This window comes from Vipera berus (genome assembly GCF_964194415.1).
Source record: "Vipera berus genome assembly, chromosome: 1".
In the NCBI taxonomy this organism is placed as follows: domain Eukaryota; kingdom Metazoa; phylum Chordata; class Lepidosauria; order Squamata; family Viperidae; genus Vipera; species Vipera berus.
In genome coordinates, this window is record NC_138202.1 from 269,009,245 (window position 1) to 269,035,914 (window position 26,670).

The 26,670-nt window shown below is 40.2% G+C and overlaps 2 protein-coding genes across 7 annotated transcripts in view; both read left to right on the forward strand.

The window, feature by feature from the left end:
• Positions 1–7,097: 7,097 nt before the first annotated feature.
• Positions 7,098–21,890, forward strand: CCDC28A (coiled-coil domain containing 28A). Of its 6 annotated transcripts, XM_081345355.1 has the most exons (7): positions 7,098–7,261; positions 7,678–7,823; positions 9,860–10,033; positions 14,943–15,106; positions 18,126–18,280; positions 19,358–19,380; positions 21,435–21,890. In XM_081345355.1, exons 3-7 carry the CDS (start codon positions 9,876–9,878, stop codon positions 21,487–21,489), a joined length of 555 nt encoding a protein of 184 aa, XP_081201481.1. In that variant the 5' UTR covers positions 7,098–7,261; positions 7,678–7,823; positions 9,860–9,875; the 3' UTR covers positions 21,490–21,890. The 6 variants fall into 6 exon arrangements, 3 of the variants coding, with proteins under 3 accessions (XP_081201481.1, XP_081201480.1, XP_081201482.1); XM_081345354.1 differs by lacking the exon at positions 7,678–7,823; XM_081345356.1 differs by lacking the exon at positions 7,678–7,823 and having other exon boundaries at positions 7,151–7,173.
• A 4,568-nt stretch (positions 21,891–26,458) lies between these two features.
• ECT2L (epithelial cell transforming 2 like) overlaps positions 26,459–26,670 on the forward strand; it is a gene marked incomplete at its 5' end in the record, with an annotated part of 41,229 nt that continues 41,017 nt past the window's right edge. Inside the window, one exon of the mRNA XM_081346749.1 lies at positions 26,459–26,524. Coding sequence (XP_081202875.1) covers positions 26,459–26,524 — 66 coding nt within the window. The remainder of the gene's footprint in view (positions 26,525–26,670) is intronic.

Here is a 26,670-nt window from a genome sequence, read left to right on the forward strand (position 1 = left end):
ACAACCTGCCTTGCTTACCCTACAAGGTTCCATCCAAAAAAGGTGCCGGAACTCCGTTCTGAGCGTTCTATGAGAAAAAAAGCCCTGGCTTTAAGTGTAATGCAGTTCAACTTTTCCCGTGCAGCAACAGTTAATGGAACTTTAAACGAGGCGGATTCATCAATATTGTACTGATTCCTGCAGTGAGTCACTGGAGAGTACAGTAGTGGTGTTTTTTGGTTTTTTTTAACAACTGAACTGCTTGCGTGCTTCAAGCACCTGTTTTATAACTTTGTTGTAGGAATGCAGACTCTCTGCATGTGTGTGTTATACTGGTCAGTAACCTAAGGGCCTGGAAGAGTATGTCCCTATTCCCTGCATTCTACTCTAGAATGTCTTTTTTGGTCTTTGTTTGATCTGTCCTAGCCTAATGCTGGGAAAGATTGAGGGCAATAGAAGAAGGGGATGACAGAGAATGAGGTGGCTGGATGGAGTCACTGAAGCAGTAGGCGTGAGCTTAAATGGACTCCAGAAGATGGTAGAGGGCAGGAAGGCCTGGAGGAACATTGTCCATAGGGTCGCGATGGGTCGACACGACTTCGCAACTAACAACAACAACTCAAAAACAAGAGATGAAACTGGAGGAAAGTTGTTTAAAGGAATAGTTTTGAATTCCTTGAAGGGCCCTATCCTAGAACATTGCATGCTGCTCTCCAGTAGATTGGGGTGGGGTACGACAGAGCATTAAAATCCTGCTCTCTTCAATGAATTACAGGAAAAGAATCTGCTACATAGCAAAACCATTTCCAGTTTTTTTCCCCATTCCATTCTGTCTCTGTAAATGTGGCAGTTACACAAACACAATAACACAAATTCAAAGCAGCATTTGGCAGCACACCAAGAATACAATAGTAACCAATGCATTGATAAAATGGAGCAGCAGTCGCAAAGACTGCAGTGAAGGAAAGAAACAATAATATTTTTTAGCTTTCTGTTACATTAATCTCAATCACTGTCCTCCTGGCTGCCTAAGGTTTTCTATAGGGTTTTCCTTCCACAAATGGGAGGAATCCCCTCACCAGCTGTTCTTTTGACAGTGCACGAATATCTGGGTAATACACATGTTTTCTTCCAAGTATTTACAAACACAGCGGTTTGCAAATTGTCTAGGGACATCTGTATACACATAAAATTATTGTCAAGCTATGAATAGATGTACAGAATGGATAACCACAGCCCATCTTCCATAATAGGAAATAAAAAGCCATGCAAGCAAAACATGGTACCAGGGATTATGTTTCCCTTTATACACTTTGAACAAAATGAGAAAAGGAGGTTGTACAAATGTTGATGTGACTGTACAAAGCATTGTTGTGCAAATTCCCTCTCAACCATTAACATGACTGTACCCAACTTTAGCTTTGTAACTCCCCCAATTCCTGTTATGCAACTATTACTTCAATATGACAATTCCTAAGGTCCACAGTTGCAACAGAACTTTACAAGCTACAATGGAGAACAGGACTATAATAATGTGGGGACTGGTCAGTTGCCATGAGGTTGTGCACAAGTCTCACCTGGGAAGATCCCTAGTGGGAACAACCATAATGGTTGAGGTGTACAGTTGAGTATGAATGTCAGTTTGCAGAGTTCACATTTCTGGTAGATCATGAATGGTTTGGTGAAATGGGATTTCTGCACTGTATAAGAGTTCAATGGCTTTTGTTTTGTATTTGTTGCTGGAAATTCCATGATGATTGATGGAGGTGTCTTTACACCATTAATTACCTTCAGAGATAGCATATACTAAATATATACCACTGGCTTAGGCAGCTATTTTTCAGGCTTCTCAGTCACCAGGAGGCATAATGCAATCACACGTGCAGGAAGGTAGAATGGCACTCAATGTAAAGTTGCCTACAGTTTTGTGGAAGAAAATGTGGTACAGGTATCTGTGCATGTGTGTCACTTTGGGTATGTTTCTGCATAACTTCATAAGCAGGTATTATGTTGTGCCACTACTGGACACAATTTGTACTTCATCTTGTACTAGATCCCAAGAGGAGTATTGCCCTTGTGAGTAGTGCCATAAGAACAAAACTGTGGAAGATACTTTTAACAGACTTAATTTGGTCATTCATGTACTGTATGTAGGTCGCTTGGCATATTGAGGTCCCTTGAAAGAGGCAATCCATTTAGTGAATGTCAGCATCACTATTCTCATTGGTCTTGCTGTGTATTGGAGAAGTGAAACTTTTCCATAAAGTAAAAACTGATTGAAAAACCTACCTCATTGCTACATACAATAAATACTGCTCCTTTTTTCAGCAATTATTCATATCAGTTCAGTTCTTTAAAAAAAACCCACTACTGTACTCTCCAGTGACTCACTGCAGGAACCAGTACAATATTGATGAATACACCTTGTTTAAAGTTCAATTAACTGTTGCTGCATGGGAAAAGTTGAACTGCATTCCACTTAAAGCAATTTAAATAAACATTTACTCACAGAAACAATGTATGCAACTGAAGAATTGTCTTTGTATTTATTTCAGTTCAAGTTGCATTGGTGCCATCTTTGTGAACTACATATAGTATTGATTGTTGTATTTCCCACTTTATAGCTAATGAATTTTACTAGTTTCATTTTGCATTCTCTCTACTCTTCCCTGATTCTATTACATAAAAACAAGTTTTATGGAAACAATTGCACGCAAGCAGCAATGGATAAGAACGACAAATTTAAAATAGGATGATTGCAGCATTAAAAAAAATCAAGAGTTTGTTACTATATTCAAAAAGCTGGTTGGATCTTGATCTGCCACTATTCCAAGTACAAGACCTCTGTTTTTTCCCCTAGAAAACTGCAATCACCATCAAATTGCAATCACTGGCCAGTACAAATCCTTTGAGTATGTAGTGTAACAGAATAAACATGGAATTGGGCAAATCGGTAATTCACTGTCTTGACAGTGTAGATAGAAGATGGACGAATCTAGCCACGTCTGTTCTTATTTACGTCAGCCTCCTTTTTTCTAAAAAAACAGTGACTGGCTTATAACAACTTGTTTTCACTAAATGTATATACCACCAGAAAACCAGCAACTGTGGGAGATTTAGAGCAGTTAAAATTATGCAAGAAAAAATAATTCTTGCATACGGGTACCCCCATCCCCCTTCATGGATTACTGCCTTGTCGTGGCGAAGGGGCTTGCGTAATTCAATGAAGTTATGAGCTATGCCGTGCAGGGCCACCCAAGACGGAAAGGTCATAGCAGAGAGTTCTGACAAAACGTGATCCACTGGAGAAGGAAATGGCAAACCACTCCAGTATCTTTGCCATGAAAACCCTATGGACAGTACTAAAAGGCAAAACGATATGACGCTGGAAGATGAGCCCCTCAGGTCGGAAGGCGTCCAATATGCTACTGGGGAAGAGCAGAGGGCTAGTACTAGTAGCGCCAGAAAGAATGAAGCGACTGGGCCAAAGCCGAAAGGACGCTCAGCTGTGGATATGTCTGGTGGTGAAAGGAAAGTCCGATGCTGTAAAGATTTTTTCTCCATAGGAACCTGGAATGTAAGATCCATGAATCAAGGAAAGCTGGACGTGGTCAAACAAGAGATGACAAGACTAAACATTGACATCTTAGGTATCAGCGAACTAAAATGGACAGGAATGGGTGAATTTAATTCAGATGACCATCAGGTATACTACTGCGGGCAAGAATCCCTCAGAAGAAATGGAGTAGCCTTCATAGTCAATAAAAAAATAGGAAAAGCAATACTGGGATACAATCCTCAAAATGACAGAATGATCTCAGTTCGAATCCAAGGCAAACCATTCAATATCACAGTAGTCCAGGTCTATGCCCCAACCACCAGTGCTGAAGAGGATGAAATTGACCGGTTCTATGAAGCCCTACAGCACCTTATAGAACTAACACCCAAAAATGATGTCCTTATCATCATGGGGGATTGGAATGCTAAAGTAGGAAGCCAAAAGATAAGCGGAATAACAGGCAAGTTTGGCCTTGGAGTACAAAATGAAGCAGGGCACAGGCTGATAGAATTTTGTCAAGAGAATACGATGGTCATAGCAAACACTCTTTTCCAACAACCCAAGAGACGGCTTTACACATGGACATCACCAGACGGTCAACACAGAAATCAGATTGACTATATGCTCTGCAGCCAAAGATGGAGAAGCTCTATACAGTCAGTAAAAACAAGACCAGGAGCTGACTGTGGCTCAGACCATGAGCTTCTTGTTGCAAAGTTTAGGCTTAAATTAAAGAAAGTAGGGAAAAGCGCTAGGCCAGTCAGGTATGAATTAAATCATATCCCTGTCGAATATACAGTTGAGGTGACAAATAGATTTAAGGAATTGGATCTGATAGACAGAGTGCCTGAAGAACTATGGACAGAGGTTCGCAACATTGTACAACAGGTAGCAACCAAGAAAAAGAAATGCAAGAAAGCAAAATGGCTGTCTGAGGAAGCTTTGCAAATAGCTGAGGAAAGAAGGGAAGCGAAAGGCAAGGGAGAAAAAGAAAGATATGCCCAATTAAATGCAGAATTCCAAAGACTAGCTAGAAGAGATAAGAATGCCTTCTTAAATGAACAATGCAAAGAAATAGAAGAAAACAATAGAATAGGGAGGACCAGAGATCTTTTCAAGAAAATTGGAGAGATGAAGGGAACGTTTAATGCAAAAATGGGCATGATAAAGGACCAAAATGGCAGGGACCTAACAGAGGCAGAAGAGATTAAGAAGAGGTGGCAAAATTACACAGAAGAACTATACAAGAATGAGCTTAACGTCCCTGATAATCACAATGAGGTGGTCACTGACCTCGAGCCAGACATCCTAGAATGTGAAGTGAAGTGGGCCTTAGAAAAGCTGAGCAACAACAAAGCTAGTGGAGGTGACAGTATTCCAGCTGAGCTATTCAAAATCTTAAAAGACGATGCAGTAAAAGTGCTACACTCAATTTGCCAGCAAATTTGGAAAACTCAACAGTGGCCACAGGATTGGAAAAGATCAGTTTACATTCCAATTCCAAAGAAAGGCAGTGCCAAAGAATGTTCAAACTATCGCACCATTGCACTCATTTCTCATGCTAGTAAAGTTATGCTTAAAATCCTACAAGCTAGACTCCAGCAGTATGTGGATCGAGAACTACCAGAAGTACAGGCAGGATTTCGAAGAGGCAGAGGAACTAGAGATCAAATTGCTAACTTACGCTGGATCATGGAGAAAGCTAGAGAGTTCCAGAAAAACATCTACTTCTGCTTCATTGACTATGCTAAAGCCTTTGATTGTGTGGATCATAACAAACTCTGGCAAGTCCTTAAAGAGATGGGCATACCAGACCATCTTATTGTCTCTTGAGAAATCTATATGCGGGCCAAGAAGCAACAGTGAGAACTGGACACGGAACCACTGATTGGTTCAAAATTGGGAAAGGAGTCCGGCAAGGCTGTATACTGTCGCCTTGCCTGTTTAACGTATATGCAGAGCACATCATGAGAAAGGCAGGGCTAGATGAATCAAAAGTTGGAATTAAGATTGCCGGAAGAAACATCAACAACCTAAGATATGCAGATGATACCACTCTAATGGCAGAAAGTGAAGAAGAACTAAAGAGCCTCTTGTTGCGGGTGAAGAAGGAGAGTGCAAAACTTGGATTGAAATTAAACATTAAGAAAACCAAGATCATGGCATCTGGCCCTCTCAATTCCTGGCAAATAGATGGGGAAGAAATGGAGGTAGTGACAGATTTTATTTTCCTGGGCTCCAAGATCACTGCAGATGGGGACTGTAGCCAAGAAATTAAAAGACGCTTGCTCCTGGGGAGGAAAGCCATGGCAAATCTAGACAGCACACTAAAAAGCAGAGACATCACCCTGTCAACAAAAGTGCGTATAGTCAAGGCTATGGTCTTCCCAGTTGCAATGTATGGCAGTGAAAGCTGGACCATAAGAAAGGCTGAGCGCCAAAGAATTGAAGCCTTTGAACTATGGTGCTGGAGAAGACTCCTGCGAGTTCCTTGGACTGCAAGGCGATCAAACCGGTCAGTCCTAGAGGAGATCAACCCTGACTGCTCTTTAGAAGGCCAGATCCTGAAGCTAAAACTCAAATACTTTGGCCACCTAATGAGAAGGAAGGACTCACTGGAGAAGAGCCTAATGCTGGGAAAGATTGAGGGCACTAGAAGAAGGGGACGACAGAGAATGAGGTGGCTGGATGGAGTCACTGAAGCAGTAGGCGTGAGCTTAAATGGACTCCAGAAGATAGTAGAGGACAGGAAGGCCTGGAGGAACATTGTCCATAGGGTCGCGATGGGTCGGACACGACTTCGCAACTAACAACAACAACAACAACCCCCATCCACTGCATTATTGCATAAATACTTTTGCAGAAACACTTTTGGAAGTTTTTGCCATCAAGCTGAATTCAATGTTAAAAAATTGATGGGGAGGGGGGGCGGAGAAAAAAGGAACAAGGGGGAATGTTTGGGATTGGAACAGAGAGCAACGCCTGCCCCTTCCTCACGGCACTCTTCTTCCCCAGCTTGGCTCCCGCTAGCTTCTAATTCCCATCTGGAGCATCTATCGTAGCTGGGAGATGATGGAGCTATCAAGTAACGCATCCTACTAAAAGCAGTAGGATGCTGGCCACTCTAGTGCTCTGGGTTTCAGTCCAGCCTTGCATCCCCGAGTAAAAGGAACAAATACAAGCCGATCAGAGCCCAATCCACGATTGCGAACCGCCTCAGACATTCAATCCCTACTCGGGTCGAGAAGGCGGGAGGGGTGGGGGTGGGGGCGGGAGAAGAGAGGATTATCATTAGGCCAGGGGTAGGCAACCTCGGCTCTTTTATGACTCATGGACTTCAACTCCCAGAATTCCTGAGTCAGCTACGCTGACTGAGGAATTCTGGGAGTTGAAGTCCATGAGTCATAAAAGAGCCGAGGTTGCCTACCCCTGCATTAGGCGAACGGTTGCGCGTCTCGGCGACGTGGAAGCGGCCCTCTCGAGATAGCGCGCGGTCACGTGACCTACATCTTCCGGGTTTCTCCCGCTTGGCTTCGTCTTCTAGGGCACGTGGGTTCTTGTTTGGAGCGAGCCCGGAAGTTTCCTTCTGCCGGCTCGTTCGGAAGGGCTGAGTTTGGGGCGGCTGCCGATTGAGTGTAAGATATAAGGCAGGGCCGGCAGGTTACGGGGTTCAATCGGGCTGGGCTGACTTGGGACATACCGGGCACTTCCGCGCCACCGCAGGTAGGTCTAAGCCCCCCCCCCCATTGCTCGCCGCCCTCTGAGGATAGCAGCGCTTCCCACGACGCGGGGAAACGCGAACCTGTCTAACCCTTATCGGCCAACTCGGGTCAGTTGAGAAAATGTTGCGGGGATCCCGCGTCTGCAAAACGTTAACGCTTGTTGCGTGACTGTGGGAATGCGTATAAACAAGACACAGGTCTTAACTTGAGCCTCGGGCCTCGGATCAGCTTAAGATTCAGGTCATAACGTATTCACGGTATGTAGCTCAACAGGCAGTCCACTCCTTTAGTTGAAATACGGCCCCCTTTCGATTAAACTTAAAAGGGTTTGCGGACCTGACTTTGGATTTCGAATAGAAAAAGTCACGAGATGAAGTTGGGTTGTTGTTGTTTTTTTACAAGCATCCTTTTCTGCAGATGCTTCAGTCTACTTTGGTTCTGTTTCATCTGGAATAAATGAGGGTGTTATTTGTTGCATCGGAGAGTAGCAGAGACCCATCAGAGGGGCTGGAATCAAAGCCAGACCAGACCCAAGTGGGCCTACTTACCAAAGGGCCATCCAAGTAGGTAAAGGTAAAGGTTCCCCCGCACATGTGTGCTAGTCGTTTCCGACTCTAGGGGCCGGTGCTCATCTCTGTTTCAAAGCTGAAGAGCCAGCGCTTGTCCGAGGACATCTCCGTGGTCATGTGGCCGGCATGACTAGACGCCAAAGGCGCACGGAGCGCTGTTACCTTCCCACCGTGGTGGTCCCTATTTTTCTACTTGCATTTTTTACTTGCTTTCGAACTGCTAGGTTGGCAGAAGCTGGGACGAGTAACAGGCGCTCACTCTGTTACGCGGCACTCGGGATTCGACCCGCCAAACTGCCGACCTTCTGATCGACAAGCTCAGCGTCCTAACCCGCTGAGCCACCGCGTCCCTATCCAAGTAGAGGAATCTTCAAAAATGGTTTTGCCAGTTGGAACTAGGAGGTTCTCATTTCTAGAGCAACAAATCAAGCAAGAGCTGAGAGAGAAGAGATTAAGTTTTAGGTTTAACATCGTGGGACTAGATATTTCCCTCCTTAAAATATTATCCAGGATATGGTAAAAAATAATGCTAGCCATGATTGTATGGTCAAAACTGCAAGTGTTACATTATAGGGGATCGAATTATGACCACAGTTGAGCCCAAAATTTCTATTGCTAAAGGAGGCAGTTGAATTTTGTCCCACTTGATGACCTTTGTTACCACAGCTGTTAAGTTAATAACAGTTTTAAAGTGAATCTGGTTTCCCAGTGACTTTTCATAGAAAGTTGCAAAAAGCAATTGCATGATTCTGGGACACTGCAACCCATCATAAATATGAACTAGTTGCCAAGTATCCAAATTTTGATCACGTGACCATGATGATGCTACAATGGTTACAAGAGTGAAAAATGGTTGTGAGTCACTTTTTTCAGTGCTGTTGTGGTCACTAACCAAATGGTTGTAAATCGAGGACTACCTGTATTCATCCATCCAACTGCTGACCATCTAGTTCTAGCCAGTTTACAATAAAATGAATGCATAAAATAGACAATATAAAATATAAAAATAAACCAGAATTCAAGGAGTGTATAACTACATATGGTTACTATCTTGACTTTTTTGTTGTACCATAATCTGGGGACACACCTGCCATTTTGAATGGAATTGTACTACAACTCCCACAGTGCTTGAAATAGTAAGGAATGCCCAGGAGGTTTTTCAGCAGCTTTGTGATGGGTATGCATTACAGTATACCAATTTGATAGCCATGCAAAGCTTTTATTGAACAGATTGGAGTCTTAAAATACATCAGAGAGGCTGAATTAGTTTTTTGGGGGGAGGGGAAATGGCTATCAACTCTCTTCCGAATAACTAGCATTTTCTTTCAGCATATACTCGTACTGATTTTCAAGAAAGGTTGATCATATTGGCTGGCATTTATATTTGATATCACTTATAGACCTTCCAGTAATACCCAAAGTTCTAATGGAATATATATATATATATATTAATACATTTTCTGTGGATTACATGTTCGTTATGACATTAGACACATTTTTGAAGATGAAATTCTGAAGACTTATTAACCAAAGTATTAATACATTTTATAACACTTTTTTAATAAGGCCATGGGAAATAGAACTGATTTTACTCCAGTAAAATGGGACTATTTAAATGTATGTTATTTATCCAATGGTGTACCCTTCTTTTCAAGGAGTTGGAGGACATAGTCAATAAAAATTTTATCTGTCCCAATAGCCATTTAGAAATTTGGAGCTTCAGTTCTATTTTTATTTGGAAAAAATATTTTATGAATTATTGGCTTTGAATATATAGTCATAGGATTTGATTAATAATATTTCTTTTGCTGAAAGTAGCTTCCAAATATGTTCCAATTTTAACTTGGAGGATTTATATTCTGATCTCCAGTATATCTGAGTTGGCTTGTGGCAAGATGGGCAGCAAACAAAATCAAGCTGGTTTATGAAATGTAAAAATAGATACTGTGCAAAATTACTTTTCCATTGAAATCATGATATAAGCATATGTATAAATGCTATTTGCTATTTCTCTTCCTGTATAATAAAAGATAAAAGAACCAGGAAATGGAAGAAAGAAAAAACAAGAGGAGGAGTCCCAAGTCATCCATGACTCATGTCAGTCAGGTTCTCAACAATAAGAGAAACACTGTGCCTTCTAGCAAAAGTACAGCATTTACCAATTCTGCATCCCAGGTTCCTTTACAAAGAGCAAAGTTTAAAAGGTAAGGTTTTATATGGAATGTGCTACTAGCTATCAAAGCTGGCCAGATTTGAGGGCTGTACAATTTTCAGGAAGGAAAAATTAAGGGATAAAGAATACTTGGCCCACAAACCATCCAGCTTGCCATGCCAAGCCTTGTAGAATCCCCCCCTTTTTTTTTTGAAGCTTTCCCCCCAGGAACTCTTTGGTGTGATGTTTCCCACCCTTCTCATTTGTGGAGGGTTATGGGTTGTACAAAGTCGAGCTTAAGTCTACTGGACCCTTCTGAAATCATCTAAACTCTATGTATGAGTTTAATCATTAGATCCAGTATTTAGTTACAAACTGATTTTGGCTCTGTTGTAAAGGTAAAGGTTCCCCTGCACATGCATGCTAGTCGTTTCCAACTCTAGGGGCCGGTGCTCATCTCCGTTTCAAAGCCGAAGAGCCAGCGCTTGTCCGAGGACGTCTCCGTGGTCATGTGGCTGGCATGACTAGATGCCAAAGGTGCACGGAACGCTGTTACCTTCCCACCGTAGTGGTCCCTATTTTTCTACTTGCATTTTTACGTGCTTTCGAACTGCTAGGTTGGCAGAAGCTGGGACAAGTAACAGGCGCTCACTCTGTTACGCAGCACTCGGGAGTCGACCCACCAAACTGCCCACCTTCTGATCGACAAGCTCAGCGTCCTAACCCACTGAGCCAGTATTTAGTTACAAACTGATTTTGGCTCTGTTGTGCTAGATTAATTAAACACATACAACATACAACATATATGCTTCTTTAACTAAATGGGAATTTTGTATTTTTAAAATGGAGTGTGATCTTTAGTCGCAAAAATGGTGCATGACAGGAAATAGAACTACCTTCTCCCTTGATCAGAGAGACCAGACCAGATTCTTTGGAAGCGAAACCCTTTTTGTTGAAAAAGCAAGGTCTAACAACTGGAGTAGTTCTGAGGAGAGGGACTGCTGTCCCTGAAGCCTTTCATTACTGGACTCTGTAAAGGTCAGCATAAAAATAAAAGAAGCAATTACTTCTTTCTTCCTGTCAGTACAGTATTTTGATACAAATTTCCATAAGCTCAAAGAGCTTCATGGAGCTTTGCATGACATCTCAAGTGGGTGGGGCAAGAACACAGTTTTTGAAGGGTTTTAAGGGGGATAAAATATATCCACACAAAAACAAATGTACCACATGTATTTCCATCCTCAAGGAAAGTACGTCCTTTGATATGTTTCCAGCTCTCAAATATTAGTAATAGTGGACATTTCCTGCCAATCCTGTAATTCCAATACAAGAGAATATCTGCGGCTCAGAGTTGAGCAGGGAAGTATTTGGTGCTCTCTGAGCTGGTTGTTTGCTTGTAGATGTTTCATTACCCAAGTAGGTGACATCATCAGCGTGAGTAAGTGTGGGCTTTGCTCTGTTTTCATACAGCAGCTTGCCCCGCCAGTTTTGGTGGGGCTGTAATTTTCTCTTAATCAAAGAACTACCAAGGAGAATGAATATAATGAAATATCTGCAAGCAAACAGTCCAGCTTTGAGGTCATCAGGGACTCCACATTCCTGTAATTTGAAACAATTAAGGAGGTTCTTCCTCAGGGCTTTTCTAATCCCCAGATGCTACATTTTTCCAGATTTTTTCAAAAAGCGTGAAAAGCAGAGTGGAACAATACTTTCAAAGGAAAAATAAAGATATCAGACAACATGTGGCATTGCTAGAGGTTTCAAGGATGGATACCTTAAAAAGATTTTCAGGCTATGAAACCTGTTAGTTAAAACAGTATTTTTTTAAAAACCCTCTGATCAAGAGGCCAGACTTTGTGTTCAAGTAAACTTTACTCTTAGGTAAAGGTAAAGGTTCCCCTGCACATGTGTGCTAGTCGTTGAAATGGTGCTCACCTCCGTTTCAAAGCCGAAGAGCCAGCGCTTGTCCAAGGACGTCTCCGTGGTCATGTGGCCAGCATGACTAGACACCAAAGGTGCACGGAACGCTGTTACCTTCCCACCGTAGTGGTCCCAGAAGCTGGGACGAGTAATAGGTGCTCACTCTGTTATGCGGCACTCAGGATTCGACCCGCCAAACTGCCGACCATCTGATCGACAAGCTCAGTGTCCTAACCCACTGAGCCACCGCGTCCCTCAACTTTACTCTTAGTCTCTCACAAAACCCAATCAACATAACGCTGTTTGAAAAAATAGCGCCACTATGGCAGTCATTTCAGCAGATGGAGGCAATAATTCCAAAAATCATTGAGACAAAGAATAGAAGCAGCGCGCCATTAACATTTTATACTCTGTTCTGTTTTTGTCATTTCTGTATCTGACTTTACATTTCACAGAGCTGCTTGCTTCTGATTAGGGAACTGGATAAAGGAAAATTAACTACAGAACAATTGAAATATGGACTGAAAAATAGCTGCCCTGTTGACTGTTTCTTTTTTAGATTTGGCAAGGAATGTTTTGGCCAGAAAATGGAACAAGATATGTCCAGATAAGAGAGCATCCTTTGGTTAGGTCCTGAAATGTCTCCATTCTAGAACAAATGCATTAACATTTCAAGGTCTAATGAACATTCAGAATGAAGGCAGTAGAACTGAGTAGTTCAAGTTCTGCTAATTATTTTAACCAAGGAACATTTCCCTTAGGTTTTATTCTCCCCCCCCCCCCCTTAATACTCAAGAAGGGAAAAATATGTTCCCTGCTGGATTTGAAGTTGTTGTTCTGTAAATAAAAGTATTTCTGAATGTAACAACACAGTCAAAGAAGATGAGTTCTTGGCGGCTAAAGATATATTAAAAGTGTACATTCCTGTGTGGAATTCCTGTTAAATTCAGCCCTTAAATGGGCTTATATTTATTTCTCTTTCAGAAATAGTGATATGCAATGCAAGCACACATTTTTCTTTTGAAGGTCCTAGTAACTGAGATAGTTACTTTGCCACTCAGCTACCTCAAACTGTGATATGAGCGGCATATAAATTTGATAAATACATCCAGGAATACATCCAAGGCTTTGATAGCAAATATCCAGGCATGTCTGAAATCTCCTGTTCAATGGACAGAGTGGCAATTGCAAAACAATAATCAAAATAACAGGTTCTACTTAAATACAGCATAACTGAATTTATCCAAAATACAAGAAAGTGAAAAAGCAAGTTGTTCACGAGACATCTAATGATTCTGCTACTCTTACTGATCAGATAGTAGGTCATGCTGGTAAAGATAAGGTGGCACCTGTATATTATATCTCTTCCTAAATTATTTTCTCAAGAGATAAGCCCAAACATGAGGCCAGAAGGTATTACAGGAAGTCAGCTGTCTCCCTAAAAGCTGAATCTTCAAACATTCCTGTACAATGTTGTTGTTAGCTGCGAAGTCGTGTCCGACTCATCGCGACCCTATGGACAACGTTCCTCCAGGCCTTCCTGTCTACCATCTTCTGGAGTCCATTTAAGCTCACGCCTACTGCTTCAGTGACTCCATCCAGCCACCTCATTCTCTGTCGTCCCCTTCTTCTCTTGCCCTCAAATCTTTCCCAGCATGAGGCTCTTCTCCAGTGAGTCCTTCCTTCTCATTAGGTGGCCAAAGTATTTGAGTTTTAGCTTCAGGATCTGGCCTTCTAAAGAGCAGTCAGGGTTGATCTCCTCTAGGACTGACCGGTTTGATCGCCTTGCAGTCCAAGGGACTCGCAGGAGTCTTCTCCAGCACCATAGTTCAAAGGCCTCAATTCTTTGGCGCTCAGCCTTTTTTTATGGTCCAGCTTTCACTGCCATAGATTGCAACTGGGAAGACCATAGCCTTGACTATACGCACTTTACGCACTTTTGTTGACAGGTCCTGTACAATACAAGAAGGCTAAAAATTGAGGGACCTGGATGTTGCAACAAGGCTTGCCTGTTCCGACAAATATTGTCTGGATTTCTGAAAAGGGCTAATACTTCAGCCATAATAACCTCTTTCCTTTTTAGTTGTGAGTCTGTTTCATTGCCTACTTGGTACAAGAATAGTAGAGTACAGATAAGAACTGTTGGTTGAAACTGAAAGATACCACATCTGTTCTTTCAGCTCTTTAGGGCCAAGTATGGAATTAACATACTGTAGTTAATGTGGACTGTGTGTTGGTGAAGCTGTATATGATGCAGAATTTTTTTTTTTTGGAAGGTTGGAACAAAGCTAAATTGTACCATGATTTGTCCAAATAAGACACTGCAATACAATAACTTCACTTAGTGAAGTTAAAGGTAAAGTTTCCCCCGCACATGCGTGCTAGTCGTTTCCGACTCTAGGGGCCGGTGCTCATCTCCGTTTCAAAACCGAAGAGCCAGCGCTTGTCCGAGGACGTCTCCGTAGTCATGTGGCCGGCATGACTAGACGCCGAAGGCGCACGGAACGCTGTTACCTTCCCACCGTAGTGGTCCCTATTTTTCTACTTGCATTTTTACGTGCTTTCGAACTGCTAGGTTGGCAGAAACTGCGATGAGTAACAGGCGCTCACTCTCCTACGCGGCACTCGGGATTTGACCCGCCAAACTGCCGACCTTCCGATCGACAAGCTCAGCGTCCTAACCCACTGACCCACCGCATCCCTTTTTTAGTGAAGTTGCTCCATACCAATTAGAGAAGAAAAGGAGGCTTTCCCCAAAGACTAAAAAAACCTTCCTAAGCTATTTAAGCAGTTTTCCATTAGCCCTCTTGATAAAAGAAAAGCAAAATCTGGAGACGTATGATAAATAGATTTCCTCACTAGTACCTTTAAGAAACTAACCCTACAAATCATAACCTCAGTTCGTATAATAAATGATCATTACGTACTTTTGGGAGACAGGGGGGTTAAGTTTTTCCTTCAAAGCATTTGTTGAGAGACATTCAAATTAGCAAGCAGCTTGAAGGAACTAAATGACATTTTTTTTCTGTCTTTTTCCTCAGAGGTGTGAAAGAGAAAGCCAAGACACCAGGAGTGGAAAACAAAGGAGCCCAGTCAGCTCCAATGCAGCATTCATTTCTCACAGATGTATCGGATGTTCAAGAAATGGAGAAAGGGCTTCTGAGTCTTCTGAATGACTTCCACTCTGGAAAACTGCAAGCATTTGGTATTTTTATTCCGACTGTTCCCCTAAATAAATTACGGGTTGAAATGCTCATGTTGACCGCTGCTGAAAAAGTGGGACATTGAAAGCATAACCGAAACAACTGCATGATTTTCTGAAGTCATGCAAATTGGGAAATGTTTCATTAAACTGTTTTTTTCAAGGCAGAACAAATTGCTTAAATCAAGGTACTCTTGCTATTATGGTGCTACTTAATGGATTTATGTTTTCTACTGTGGTGAGTACTCAAGATAATTAAAAAAAATTAAATGATAAAAATTAACACTAAAATAGACAATAATGATATTTAACAATTCTGAGCCTGGCAACCCTGTTTTGTATTCCATTTTTAATATATTTGCTGTCCGAACTCTTCCTTTAGAAAGTGTATTTTTAGAGGGTTGGAGTAGAAAGATTTTAAAAAATAAGTTATCACCCTGTGTAAATTGTCCATAGTGGCTGTGGCTTCACCTTTTAAGACTGGAAAGTAGAGTATATACCCATGGTGGCAAACCTGTGGCACGCGTGCCACAGGTGGCATACAGAGCCCTCTGTGGGTATGCACGCCGTCGCCCCAGTCCTAGGCCTTCAGCTGGGTTTTATAAAACCTTTTTGCTTCAGGCCTCCACCACCGTGTGCAAAAAAAAAAAATTCAATCAGTCGATTTCAACTTCTCGTGGGGAAAAAAAGCATCTCGCAAAGTTGGGATTGATTGATTGAACTTTTTAGTCCCACCCAGTCTGCCGTTTCCACCGCAGCCACGCCCACCCAATGGGCCACACCCACCCGGCACCCAACGATACATAAGTGGGTTTTGGGTTGCAGTTTGGGCACTCGGTCTCTAAAAGGTTCGCCATCACTGGTATACCATATATATTTCAGCATACTTCACTCACAGGCCTACATTCTCGTTAGCTGTGTAAGTGATCGTAATAAGTACTTAAATTAGCCACAAGATGGGCAGCAAATTTTGATAAATAAAATAAATTACTTTGTCCTCCAAATGAAACAAATTTTATTTGCTACATATTCTGGTATGGGGAGAATAAAATGAGTCTTGCTCATCAGAGATGAATTATAGCTAGATATTTGAATCTTTACATTATTTTCTGTCTTTGATTTTTTTTCCAGAAAAATTGGGAAAGCTGAAACAAATTGGAAGAAATAAAATAATTCCAGTGAAATGTTTTTTTTTTAGAATAAAGAACACAATGTGACAAAAAGCTGTTTTTTTATTTTTACCAAATGTCTCCAGTTATGGCTAAGCAGTGTATTTAGACCCTCTTGCAACTCAGAAAATCAAATGTGTTTTTCTGGAATAATGCTGAAACTGGAGGGAGGTATTGGACCCTAGGAAAAGATACCCTTGCTTTAAAGAGTTGCAGAGAGCTGTTTTGTAAGCATACTTGCATTGTCCAAAGCAATTTTTTTTGCCTTTGTTCACAATCCTACTTTCTGTTGACTTGTAATAAGTAGGCTTTTATCTAGGGCAACAGAATATTCAATTCCTGTATGTAGAGGACAAGCAATGCAGTACAATTCTCAAAGGCAACAGTGCGATGCTTTTCTGTTCCTAGGTGGCCATGAACGAGGAAGGCAGGAAGAAGATTCAGTGCTTGATTTGCTTGTGGAAAAGCCTCAAAGAATAGAAGAAACATCCAGAAATAAAATTACTGTGTTACTAAAGTGCTTCTCAAACTTAGATAAATTATTCAAGCTCTTTGGATAACGCCACACAAATCTACTACTGAATCACCACAGGGACATTTGAAATTGAAGTGTTTTACCTGCAATGGATAAAAGGACTCTTTCTGATAAGCGATTTTGGGTAACGAAGGGAAACAGTTTGGAAGCAAGCAATGGATTAAAGTATACTTTTCCATTTAATGAGCACACCAATCTTGATGTATTAGTGAAGTTATGCAGATTACCATGTATTTCTGAAAATAGCAAAATGAACCTATCTGACTAAGGGTGTAAAAATGAGTTTTGTATGATTTGGCCACCAGTGGTCTGTGCTGCTTTACCGCTCTACATGGGACTGCCTCTGAAGATCACTTGGAGGCTACTGTTGGTCTTGCCAATGTGGCAGCCCAGGTGCTAGCTGTTACATGCTGACATGAACACGTGACACCGGTGCTCTGGGCCCTACAGTGACTAAGTGCAATTCAAATGCTGTTTTTTAACTTTTAAAATCTTGCATTGCTTAACACGAAGGTACTTTCAGGATTACCTTCTCTAACTAGTCTTGACCCATATGTCACAGTAGAACCTACTGGTGCTCACTCATATCTGCAAAGTTGAACAGTGTTGGAGACTCAGAGCTTGCTTGTCCTTTGGTGTGCCTGCATTCTGGAAGAGCCTTTTCCTGGAAATTATGTCAACCCCCACACTTCAGATTTTCTGTAAGCTATTAAAGTGGAGCTTTACAGAGCTTTTGAGATTTGAGTTGGTGTCATAAACTTCCCTCAGGGTTGGTTGGTTGACTGTAATTTTTCTCTCTCTTTTACTGTGAACGTTTTATGGTAGTATATTGATGGAAAGGGTAAACTGACAAGAGCCTTCTTGAATGTGTTGAGGTAAACCCAGTAAATCATATTTATTCATCACCCCACAAAACCACTTTTTAAAAATGATGTGTAGCTTCAAAATCTCCAGAGATGCCACATCTTTAGCTTGCGATAGCCTAAAGAAACCAGAAAACCACCTGCAAGATTTATGGAAGGACAGGTTCAGGGAGAATTACTATGAAGAGGAGCTAAATTATGGAGTTATCAGATCTTCAAAGGGGAACATTGCTTCTATGCTGTTTCAAGTAAAGTACTCTTTTGAAGCTGTTTTGTGAGGTAATGTTGCCCTTCACTTCTGAAGAGTAAAGCACTACTGCGATGTTGCCCTTTGATCATTTTCTTAAGCCTCCTGTAGCAGTTCTGATCCGTCTGTTAGCATGATAGAAAGTTAATACTTTTAATTATTATCAAATCTTTGACTTAATGCATTTTTATACCTTTGTTTACTTCAGGAAATGAATGTTCTATTGAGCAAATGGAACATGTAAGAGAAATGCAAGAGAAGTTGGCCCGCTTGAACTTGGAACTTTATGGAGAGTTGGAAGAACTCCCTGAAGATAAAAGAAAACTAACTAGTGACTCTAATCTGGATAGATTGTTGTCAGATGTAAGTATAAACAGGGCACAAGAAGTTTATAATAGAATTTTGCAAAAGGTTTGTTTCACATGCCCTAAAGGTGCTTTTTCAAAAGGCAACTGGACCTTGTTTTTCCTTGAAGATGTTTTGCTTCTTATCGAAGAAGCTTCTTCAGTTCTGTTTGCTTCAAACAATTTTGAGCACCAAATTTTAAAGAGTGACCCATTTTAACAGCAAAACTGTCTCACCATGTTCAAAACATCCTGCCTTTCACTCAACCCTGTACTTTTGTGAAATTTTATGTTCAGAATTGTTCAGAATGACTTTTCACACTCCTACTTGATAGCAGGGATGCAAAAATTCTTGAATTCAGATCTGTTTTTTATCCTATTAAAAATATATGGCTTTCTTATTTCTGTAGGGGTTGCATAATAACAAAATTACATTGTTCAAATTGTAACCTTTTCCTTCATAAGTGAGTGTGCACTGACAATGAGACATTTTCCCAATATTATACTACCCTCTATTGATAAAGAAAAAACACTGCAGCCTTTCTTTTTTAAAAAACAGAAGAATACATTTAAAAAGGAAGTTATCATTCCGTCCTTTGTCTCCTAACCCCTCCCATTAAATTTTCATAAATTTCAGCTTTGCAATCTCTGGAAGCAACAAAAGAGGCATTGACAGGGTTCAAATATTTGTTTTGCATTCTGTCTGTGGTACCATTACATTTGCATTTGGAAATTTGGTAAAGGATGAAAGTTGAATCTAATGTGGATTGTAAGTTTAGTTTAGTGCTGTCACAAATATTTGAATAACAAAAAATATGAAATTGGTGGTCCACTGTTGTTTCCGAAGTAGAAGTCTCAAGGAGAAAAAGCAAATTCAGTTTATTTTTCTATCATTGATGAAAAGCTGTTCTGGAGAGTTTAGAAACAGTGCAGAACAGTGTGGGACATTGCTGTGGGAAATTGACATCCAATTCTTTCCCCAGTTGGGGTTCCACTATATCTCAGTCTCTTTTATAAATGCAATTAAGCCTTACTAATAAATTATCTGGACAATTAATATATTAAGTGCAACTTTTTATATTTCCTTCTACTGTAGCTGGAAGAACTGAATTCTTCTATGTATCCTTTTTGTGAAATGTCCAGTCTTGACCAAATAGCTGTCTAAATATAGTAGCTCATTTTATAAGGTAAAGGTAAAGGTTCCCCCGCACATGCGTGCTAGTCGTTTCCGACTCTAGGGGCCGGTGCTCATCTCCGTTTCAAAGCCGAAGAGCCAGCGCTTGTCCGAGGACGTCTCCGTGGTCATGTGGCCAGCATGACTAGACACCAAAGGCGCACGGAACGCTGTTACCTTCCCACCGTAGTGGTCCCTATTTTTCTACTTGCATTTTTACGTGCTTTCGAACTGCTAGGTTGGCAGAAGCTGGGACAAGTAACAGGCGCTCACTCTGTTACACGGCACTCGGGATTCGACCCGCCAAACTGCCGACCTTCTGATCGACAAGCTCAGCGTCCTAACCCACTGAGGGTAAAATTTACAAAGGGTAAAATTGAGTGCATGTGATGCAACTGCACCTCAGTCTAAGGACCATTTGATCTGTTTTATCTTTTGAAGCCTGTAATCTAGAAACATTTAACATTTCTTCATGATTTACAAGTTATTTTAAATAGTATGCAACTCACTTCCCCGCCCCCTTTTGTTCCCTCCATTTCTTTTCACTTCCCTGTCTCTGTACATCTACAACTTTACCTGGTTACTTTGCCTTCTACTCAATTTTTGAACAGAGCAGTATTTCCTTAGTGGCTTGGAATGGAAACTGGTTGTATCAAATGTGAACTAACTTAAGAATTTGATAAGAAACAGCGTGATTTACTGCATGTTTGGGCTATAATTTGATTTCGAGCGTTTCTCACAAAACTCCTCAATATAGACCTGAATAATAGTGGGAAGTGTCATTTTTTTGCACAGTAATACTATTCTCCACATGGCTTAATAAACTATAATTTGGGGTGAGCGCTCTGTTCTGTGTGTCTGTTACTATCTAGATTTTTTTAAAAGGTGGTATGCTTCATACCATTTTTCCTAATGCCTACCTTTCCCAACCTGATTGCCTTACTCCTATTGTTTCTAGTAGCAAGAGCATTTAGACTTATACACCACTTCATAGTGCTTTAGAGCACTCTCTAAGCTGTTTACAGAGTCAGCATATTGCCCCCTACAATTTGGGTCTTCATTTTACCAACCTTGGAAGAATGGAAGGCTGAGTCAACCCTGAACCTGTGAGAATCGAACTGCTGGCAGTCGACACTATTAGCCCGCAATACTCTTTCTAACCACTGTGCCACCACGGCTTAAGATAATAATAAAGATAGTAAAGATAATAATAGTGAAAGGATAAGACAGAATATTGGACCAAGTCTGTGAAGACCCAATCCTAATACCGAGTGTGAAATTTAATTAAGGAACATAATTTTGATTTTGCATTATTTTTAAAAATGTTAAAGATCAGTACGAACTGGGGCTATAATGTGCCTAATTTTCCCCTCTAAACCCCCATTTGATATAATCTAGTAGCAACTCAGTGTGGTAGTTAAGATGCTGAACTAAATCAGGCTCAAGTCCACCTTCTACCACTGTAACTCCCTGAGTGATTTTGGGCGACTTTTGCTCTCAACTCAACCTACCTCATTCGTTTTCTTTTGTGAGAAATAAAAGGTGAAAAGGCTTCCATGTTTGCCACTGTGAGCTCCCCGGGAAAAGGCAGATATAAGTGAAATGAATAAATCAGCAACTTGAGAATTGCAGTATTTAGAGGAGAACTTATTCTGGGATTATCACAGAGAAAGAAGCCATTTAATTTTTTTAATACTTCACACTACTTCTGCCTATGGCTGTGATTTAAACTTTAGTGAAGTAGTACTACAATGCCAAGTTGCATGTTTTATGTGAAATGTAACTTGTCCCATTTTTCTCATGCTCACCTGCTATTCAGGGTCCTTTTTCAGAATAAATGAAAAGACAAGTTCTATGTATCCTGGAGCCTCTTAAAAACCTCTCCAGACATTATCTCAAAACTTGCTTCATCTGAAATGCATGTAATCTTAGAAGAGCATAAGGGGTTTTACCTTTAGCTCAAACTCCTCAAATGCTATTCCTTGACTCCTTGCTTCAGACAGAAACTTCACTTAGCAGATGTTCAAGATCTTCCGAATACCAGCAGAAGCTAAATGTGCCATTTTCTTCCTTGTACGGGGGATCCAAGTTCTTGTATTTAATTTCCAGCAGACTGTTCCTTGCTTCTGTAACAACATGTTGAAAATATTTAATATGTGCACATACTCCTCTTAGCAGACGTGCATTGTTGTAGCCTTGTCAGGCTTGAAGCTTAGGGTACAGTATGGCCATGTTTTGCTGCTATGCTTTGTATCGTTGCCTTATCCTCTGTGAAATGTGGGGAAACTTGAAAGAGCATTTCTAAAATGGAAAAAAAAATATCAGTATTGATTAAGTTAATAATGAACTATGGTGTGCCTGCTTCCTTTTCCACAATGTAGACAATCAGCACATGCTCAGTGATGCCATTAAATGAATGTTTAATTTATTTTAGCAATAAAGTAATTTTAAAAGATTTCTGTTTTCTACAGAATTTATGTTACCATTGAGTGTTTTTATGTGTTATTGAATTTATAAAGCCGCCAAATTCATAATTTATTACTCTGGGCAGCGGATATAAGAAAATGTCCAATAAATATAAAACCAACATAATAAATTACACCAGTACACTGGTAATCAAGGCTGAAAATAATAGCAATAGTACTCAGACTTATATACTGCTTCATAGTGCTTTACAGCCCTCTCTGAGCAGTTTACAGAATCAACATATTGTCCCCAACAGCCTGGGTCCTCATTTTACCAACCAAGGAAGGATGGAAAGCTGAGACAACCTTGAACCGGTGAAAATCGAACTTCTGGCAGTCAACAGAATTAGCTTGGAATACTACTTTCTAACCACTATGCCCTCATGGCTCAAATAAACACTCCTCCTCATAATCGAGTGGGTTCAGTTACCATCTTGGCCCAAAACACAAGAGAAAAGCATATTTACAAAAGAGTAGTAGAATCGGGGTGCCTGCACGTCAGGGGTGGGGAAGATGCTCATCCCAAAGAGCAGATGCTGCAACAGTGAAGGCATGGAGTCTAGGTCCCATTAGATAACTCTGCCTCTGGGAACCTGAAGCATGTCTACTTTGGGCGGCTAAGCTGGCTAAGCAGAAATGGCTGAAGATGGGCTCATATCCTGCGCATAACAGCTCTTGGAGCAAGGGAGGAATTGCACTACATTTTCATTACAGCTTTACATTTCATTTATCCCTTGGGAGACCTTGTTATTAGAACGAGTTTGCAGTTGTACATTGATCTCACCCATTTAATAACCTTGGGTGAGAAAACAGCCTCAGACATATATATAAAAAGCGTGAGGGTGTGGTGTTCAAATTTTCCACTTCTACTTTCAGGTAATTAGCCTTATATATCTGTATGGTCTTACTATTTTCAGATGATTGATGAACAAGAAATTAAAATGTGAAAGTGAGTGGTTTCATACGGAGATCATATTGATGACTGATTAGCATCGTAGCTTGATTCTCAGCGTAATAACTCCCTTTTTCTGCTGAGCTTTACTGATCTGGTCCCTTCCATATAAATGGGGACCACACAGTAATTCTCACTAGTATTAAGTATTGGCAGGTTTTAATTGTTTCTGAGGTGTTACTTCAGTGGTAAGTTGTTTCAATTTTCTAGAAAATTGTTTGAATCCCTACTTTGTATTGCAGTTTCATGTGTTAAAATTAGTAACAATATGGATTTCTAATCCTATACTTGGTACTCATGGAAATTGCCACTACAGATGTGAAACCTCTTCATGTCATGGTGACTCCATGACAAGTGTGCCGCATCTTAACAGATGATGTGGTCAACTAATAGAGGAAGCTGATGTCCAGGTAAGCCAAGGAACACATTGATCCTTGATCTAACTGAAGTAGTCAAGGTGACTCTTCAGATTGCTTTCTCCCTACCTTTTATATGTCTATAAAACCTTTCTGTTAATCCTGAAAGTCAGGAGATTTTCTGGAAAGAGATATATAGGATTGCATTGGTGATATATAGTATGCTTAAATGATTATAGTATATTTAAATGATTTCAACTGCTAAGTAGAGTTGATAAACTATACACACACACAAAGCAAAAATCCTGGATAGAACACAGCTTCCCCACTTAAAGCACACATGTGCAATTCCCTCTTAGCATAGGTGACCCTTGGAACAAAAAAAAAGGGATAGATGCACTGCGAAGGAGAAAGAGAAGCTGAAAACAAAACTGAAATAAGAGGGGAAGAGGGGAGTAACTGGATAGGAAAGGGGAAAAGTCGGAGTAGCCTTGCTTAGAAGTTACAAAGAACATTAAACTCACTAGAAGAACAGCCCTTCCTAAGCACTACTCCCTGCTTTTCCATACCTATTTCTGCAGACACTGCTTTTGTTGCCTGTGTACCACAGCTTCTATTACTACAGAATACAAGAACTCATACTGTATGTTCACGGTTTATTTGGAGAAGTCTCATTTCTACTTAGCAGGTTTCCACTAATTCAAGGGGCTTTTTTCAATCCAAGCTGATATTGTTTGAAAACGAAAAAGCGGAAGGAATTTGCAGACGTTTGCTTCTTGGTTTTTTTTAGCAAGGAAGAAGAGCATAGTAAGTTAAAGTTGCTGTTACATTTGGCTCCATCCCTATTTTTATAAGTCCTTCAAAACTTGATTGTGCCAAAAGGCTTGGGGATCTTAAGGGAAAGGGGAGTTGCCGAGCTAAGTTTCATTGTTGTTAATATTTGTTGCTCCTTGGCTTGTAACCATAACATTAATTTTAATATTATTGCTTTCATAGTACTATTTTATAATACTTTTTAATTATTTGCTTTCATAGTACTATTTTATAGGGGTTTTTTTTTACTGTATGCCACCTAGAGTGATATTTTGTGAGATGGATATCCACATAAATATGATGAATAAACAGCAGAGAAACCTATAAGACTACGTACATCAGCCTTTTATGTCACCCTTTTGCATCTTGTAAGAATTGCCAAGTTTTGTTCTTCTGTACCAACAACAATGTATTAAAGTTTGGAGTTGTTTTCTTTTTTACTGGACCTCCCTTTTTAGGAAGAGCTTTATCTCTCTTGTTCTTTCTCTTTTTTTTAAATCAAAGATGCACCAGAAGAAATACTGTCATATAAGTACACAGGTTGATAGACTTAGTGCTACAGTGCTCCCACACATCCAAGGCCCTTGTAAAGAGATTCATAGTGGACAAAGAGTATTTTCCTCTGGTCCTGAGTCAGCAATGTTGGCTGAAAGCCCAAGGTATGTTGTATTGTGTACATTGGTTTCTATGGAGATGTGGAGAAGATCTTCAGCCAACAGTACTTCTGGCTTTTCTCAGAAGGGAAAGATCCACCACTTCTTAAGGTAAAGTAGTAGATCTACCTGTGATTACTTATTTGTTCAAAAGTGTGAAATTGATGGTAGGATATTGAAGGGTCCGGGGTGCGTAGTGTGTGTGTTGTGTTTCGGAAACTGCAGAGTTGGTATTTTTAGTCTAAGAGAAGAACAAAACACAATACTGAATCTTGAGACTGATGCACAAAAGCTTAATTTGTAGTATAATTCTAGAGGTTAATAGAATTTGTCCTAACTCAGATTTACATGTGTAATTGCATTCAAATGCAACCACAAAATCTACAACAGAGCTTTTGAAAAATAAAAGTGTATGTTTTAATAAAAAACCCGAATAGCTCATTATTTTATTTCCTCCCTTCTACACACAGACAGTAGTCACTGATTTGTTTCCTGCATTTAACCCCATGTTTTAAACAGTGGTTAATGAAAAGAGCCCCAACACTCATGTACACAGTTTACATTAAAAAATAAAAATATCACTATATTTTCTCATGTTGCCAAATCATAATAATGTAAGTTAATTGATGCTGGTATCCTGCTCAACATGGATTGATGGGGATCCAAGTAATATCTGAAAATGAAGGATGTAGAGAAGGATAATTATACAATATAAATATGTATAAATATGCTCATTCTGATAAAGTTATTAGCTTCTAGAGATTGGCCATGAAGTAACATTCCCAATTCAGTATGCATACTTCAACCCCTTCTGCACATTATAGCCCTCCCACAGCTTGCACAAACAATGCCCTTTTTGATAGGGGGACAATGGGTGTTGTAGGTCCACCATCTCAGATTACAGATTACAATATTTATTTTATTTTTATCCGGCCTTTACTACTTTTACAAATAACTCAAGGCAGTGAACATATTGAATACACCTTTGCCTTCCTGTTTTCCCCACAACAACCCTGTGAGACTGACAGAGAGTGACGGCCCAGAGTCACCCAGCTGGACTATACAAATCAATCCAAGTTTTATACCTATCAGTGTGTGTTTGTGTGTGTGCTTTAAAGGCAGTTTTGACTGCTGGTGACTGCCTGGACTAGTTCCTGTGTTTTTCCTTGCAAGATGTTTGGAAGTGGTTTACTATTGCTTCATCCTAGGGCTGAGAGAGTGACTGGCCCAGAGTTACAGAACAGGCATTGTATCTAAGGCAGGATTGGTACTCCTAATTTCCTGGGGTTTTTATCCTGGTGCCTATGACAATAAACTGCCTCTATTTTATAGTGTTGCCCTACTTTAATCAAATACTAGCCCATCATTTGTTTCTGCCGCTATTAACAATACATAACATTAATACCATACATATGAAATGTGATGTGTTTCTTATTTTATAATCATAAATATTACAAAAATTGATAGAGGGGACCTAGAATAATTTGAAGAAACTGAAGACACAGTCCAAATGTTTAGCTTGTTTTTAGGGGTTTTGAAATTAGGATGTAGATTTTAACTGAATTTAGAACTCAGCATTTACTCTTGAGCATGAAAATTACACCGTTATTCCATTTCTAGCCACTAATAGGAATCTAGTTGATGTGTACAGCAGAATTAACAGCAGAGAAGACTGACTATTACCTGAATAATTATAGTTTATACAATATATATACCTCATGGTGACGTTTGAAAAGTTTAGGATACCCTACAAAAGACAGTCAGAGTCCGCATCTGAGTCAGCAATGGAAACCCTACGTACACGATTCAGTTCTTGGACACCAATTGAAAACAAATCACTTAAAAATCAGGTGAGTTAATTTTAACACTTAACATTTAAACTGCTAAACAATTTACTTTATAATTTAATATTCCCCAAACTTTCATAGCTCACTTGTCCATCAACAGCAGGCTGGTTTTATAATTTGTTTAAATGTTTCCAGAAAAAAAAATGCTC

Bases quoted from the DNA above. Each gene is read 5' to 3' on its own strand.
- CCDC28A (XM_081345355.1), top strand. From the start codon at position 9,876: ATGGAAGAAAGAAAAAACAAGAGGAGGAGTCCCAAGTCATCCATGACT. The intron at 10,034-14,942 runs GTAAGGTTTTAT...CTTTTTCCTCAG, and splicing joins CAAAGAGCAAAGTTTAAAAG to AGGTGTGAAAGAGAAAGCCA. The intron at 15,107-18,125 runs GTATTTTTATTC...TGTTTACTTCAG, and splicing joins TGGAAAACTGCAAGCATTTG to GAAATGAATGTTCTATTGAG.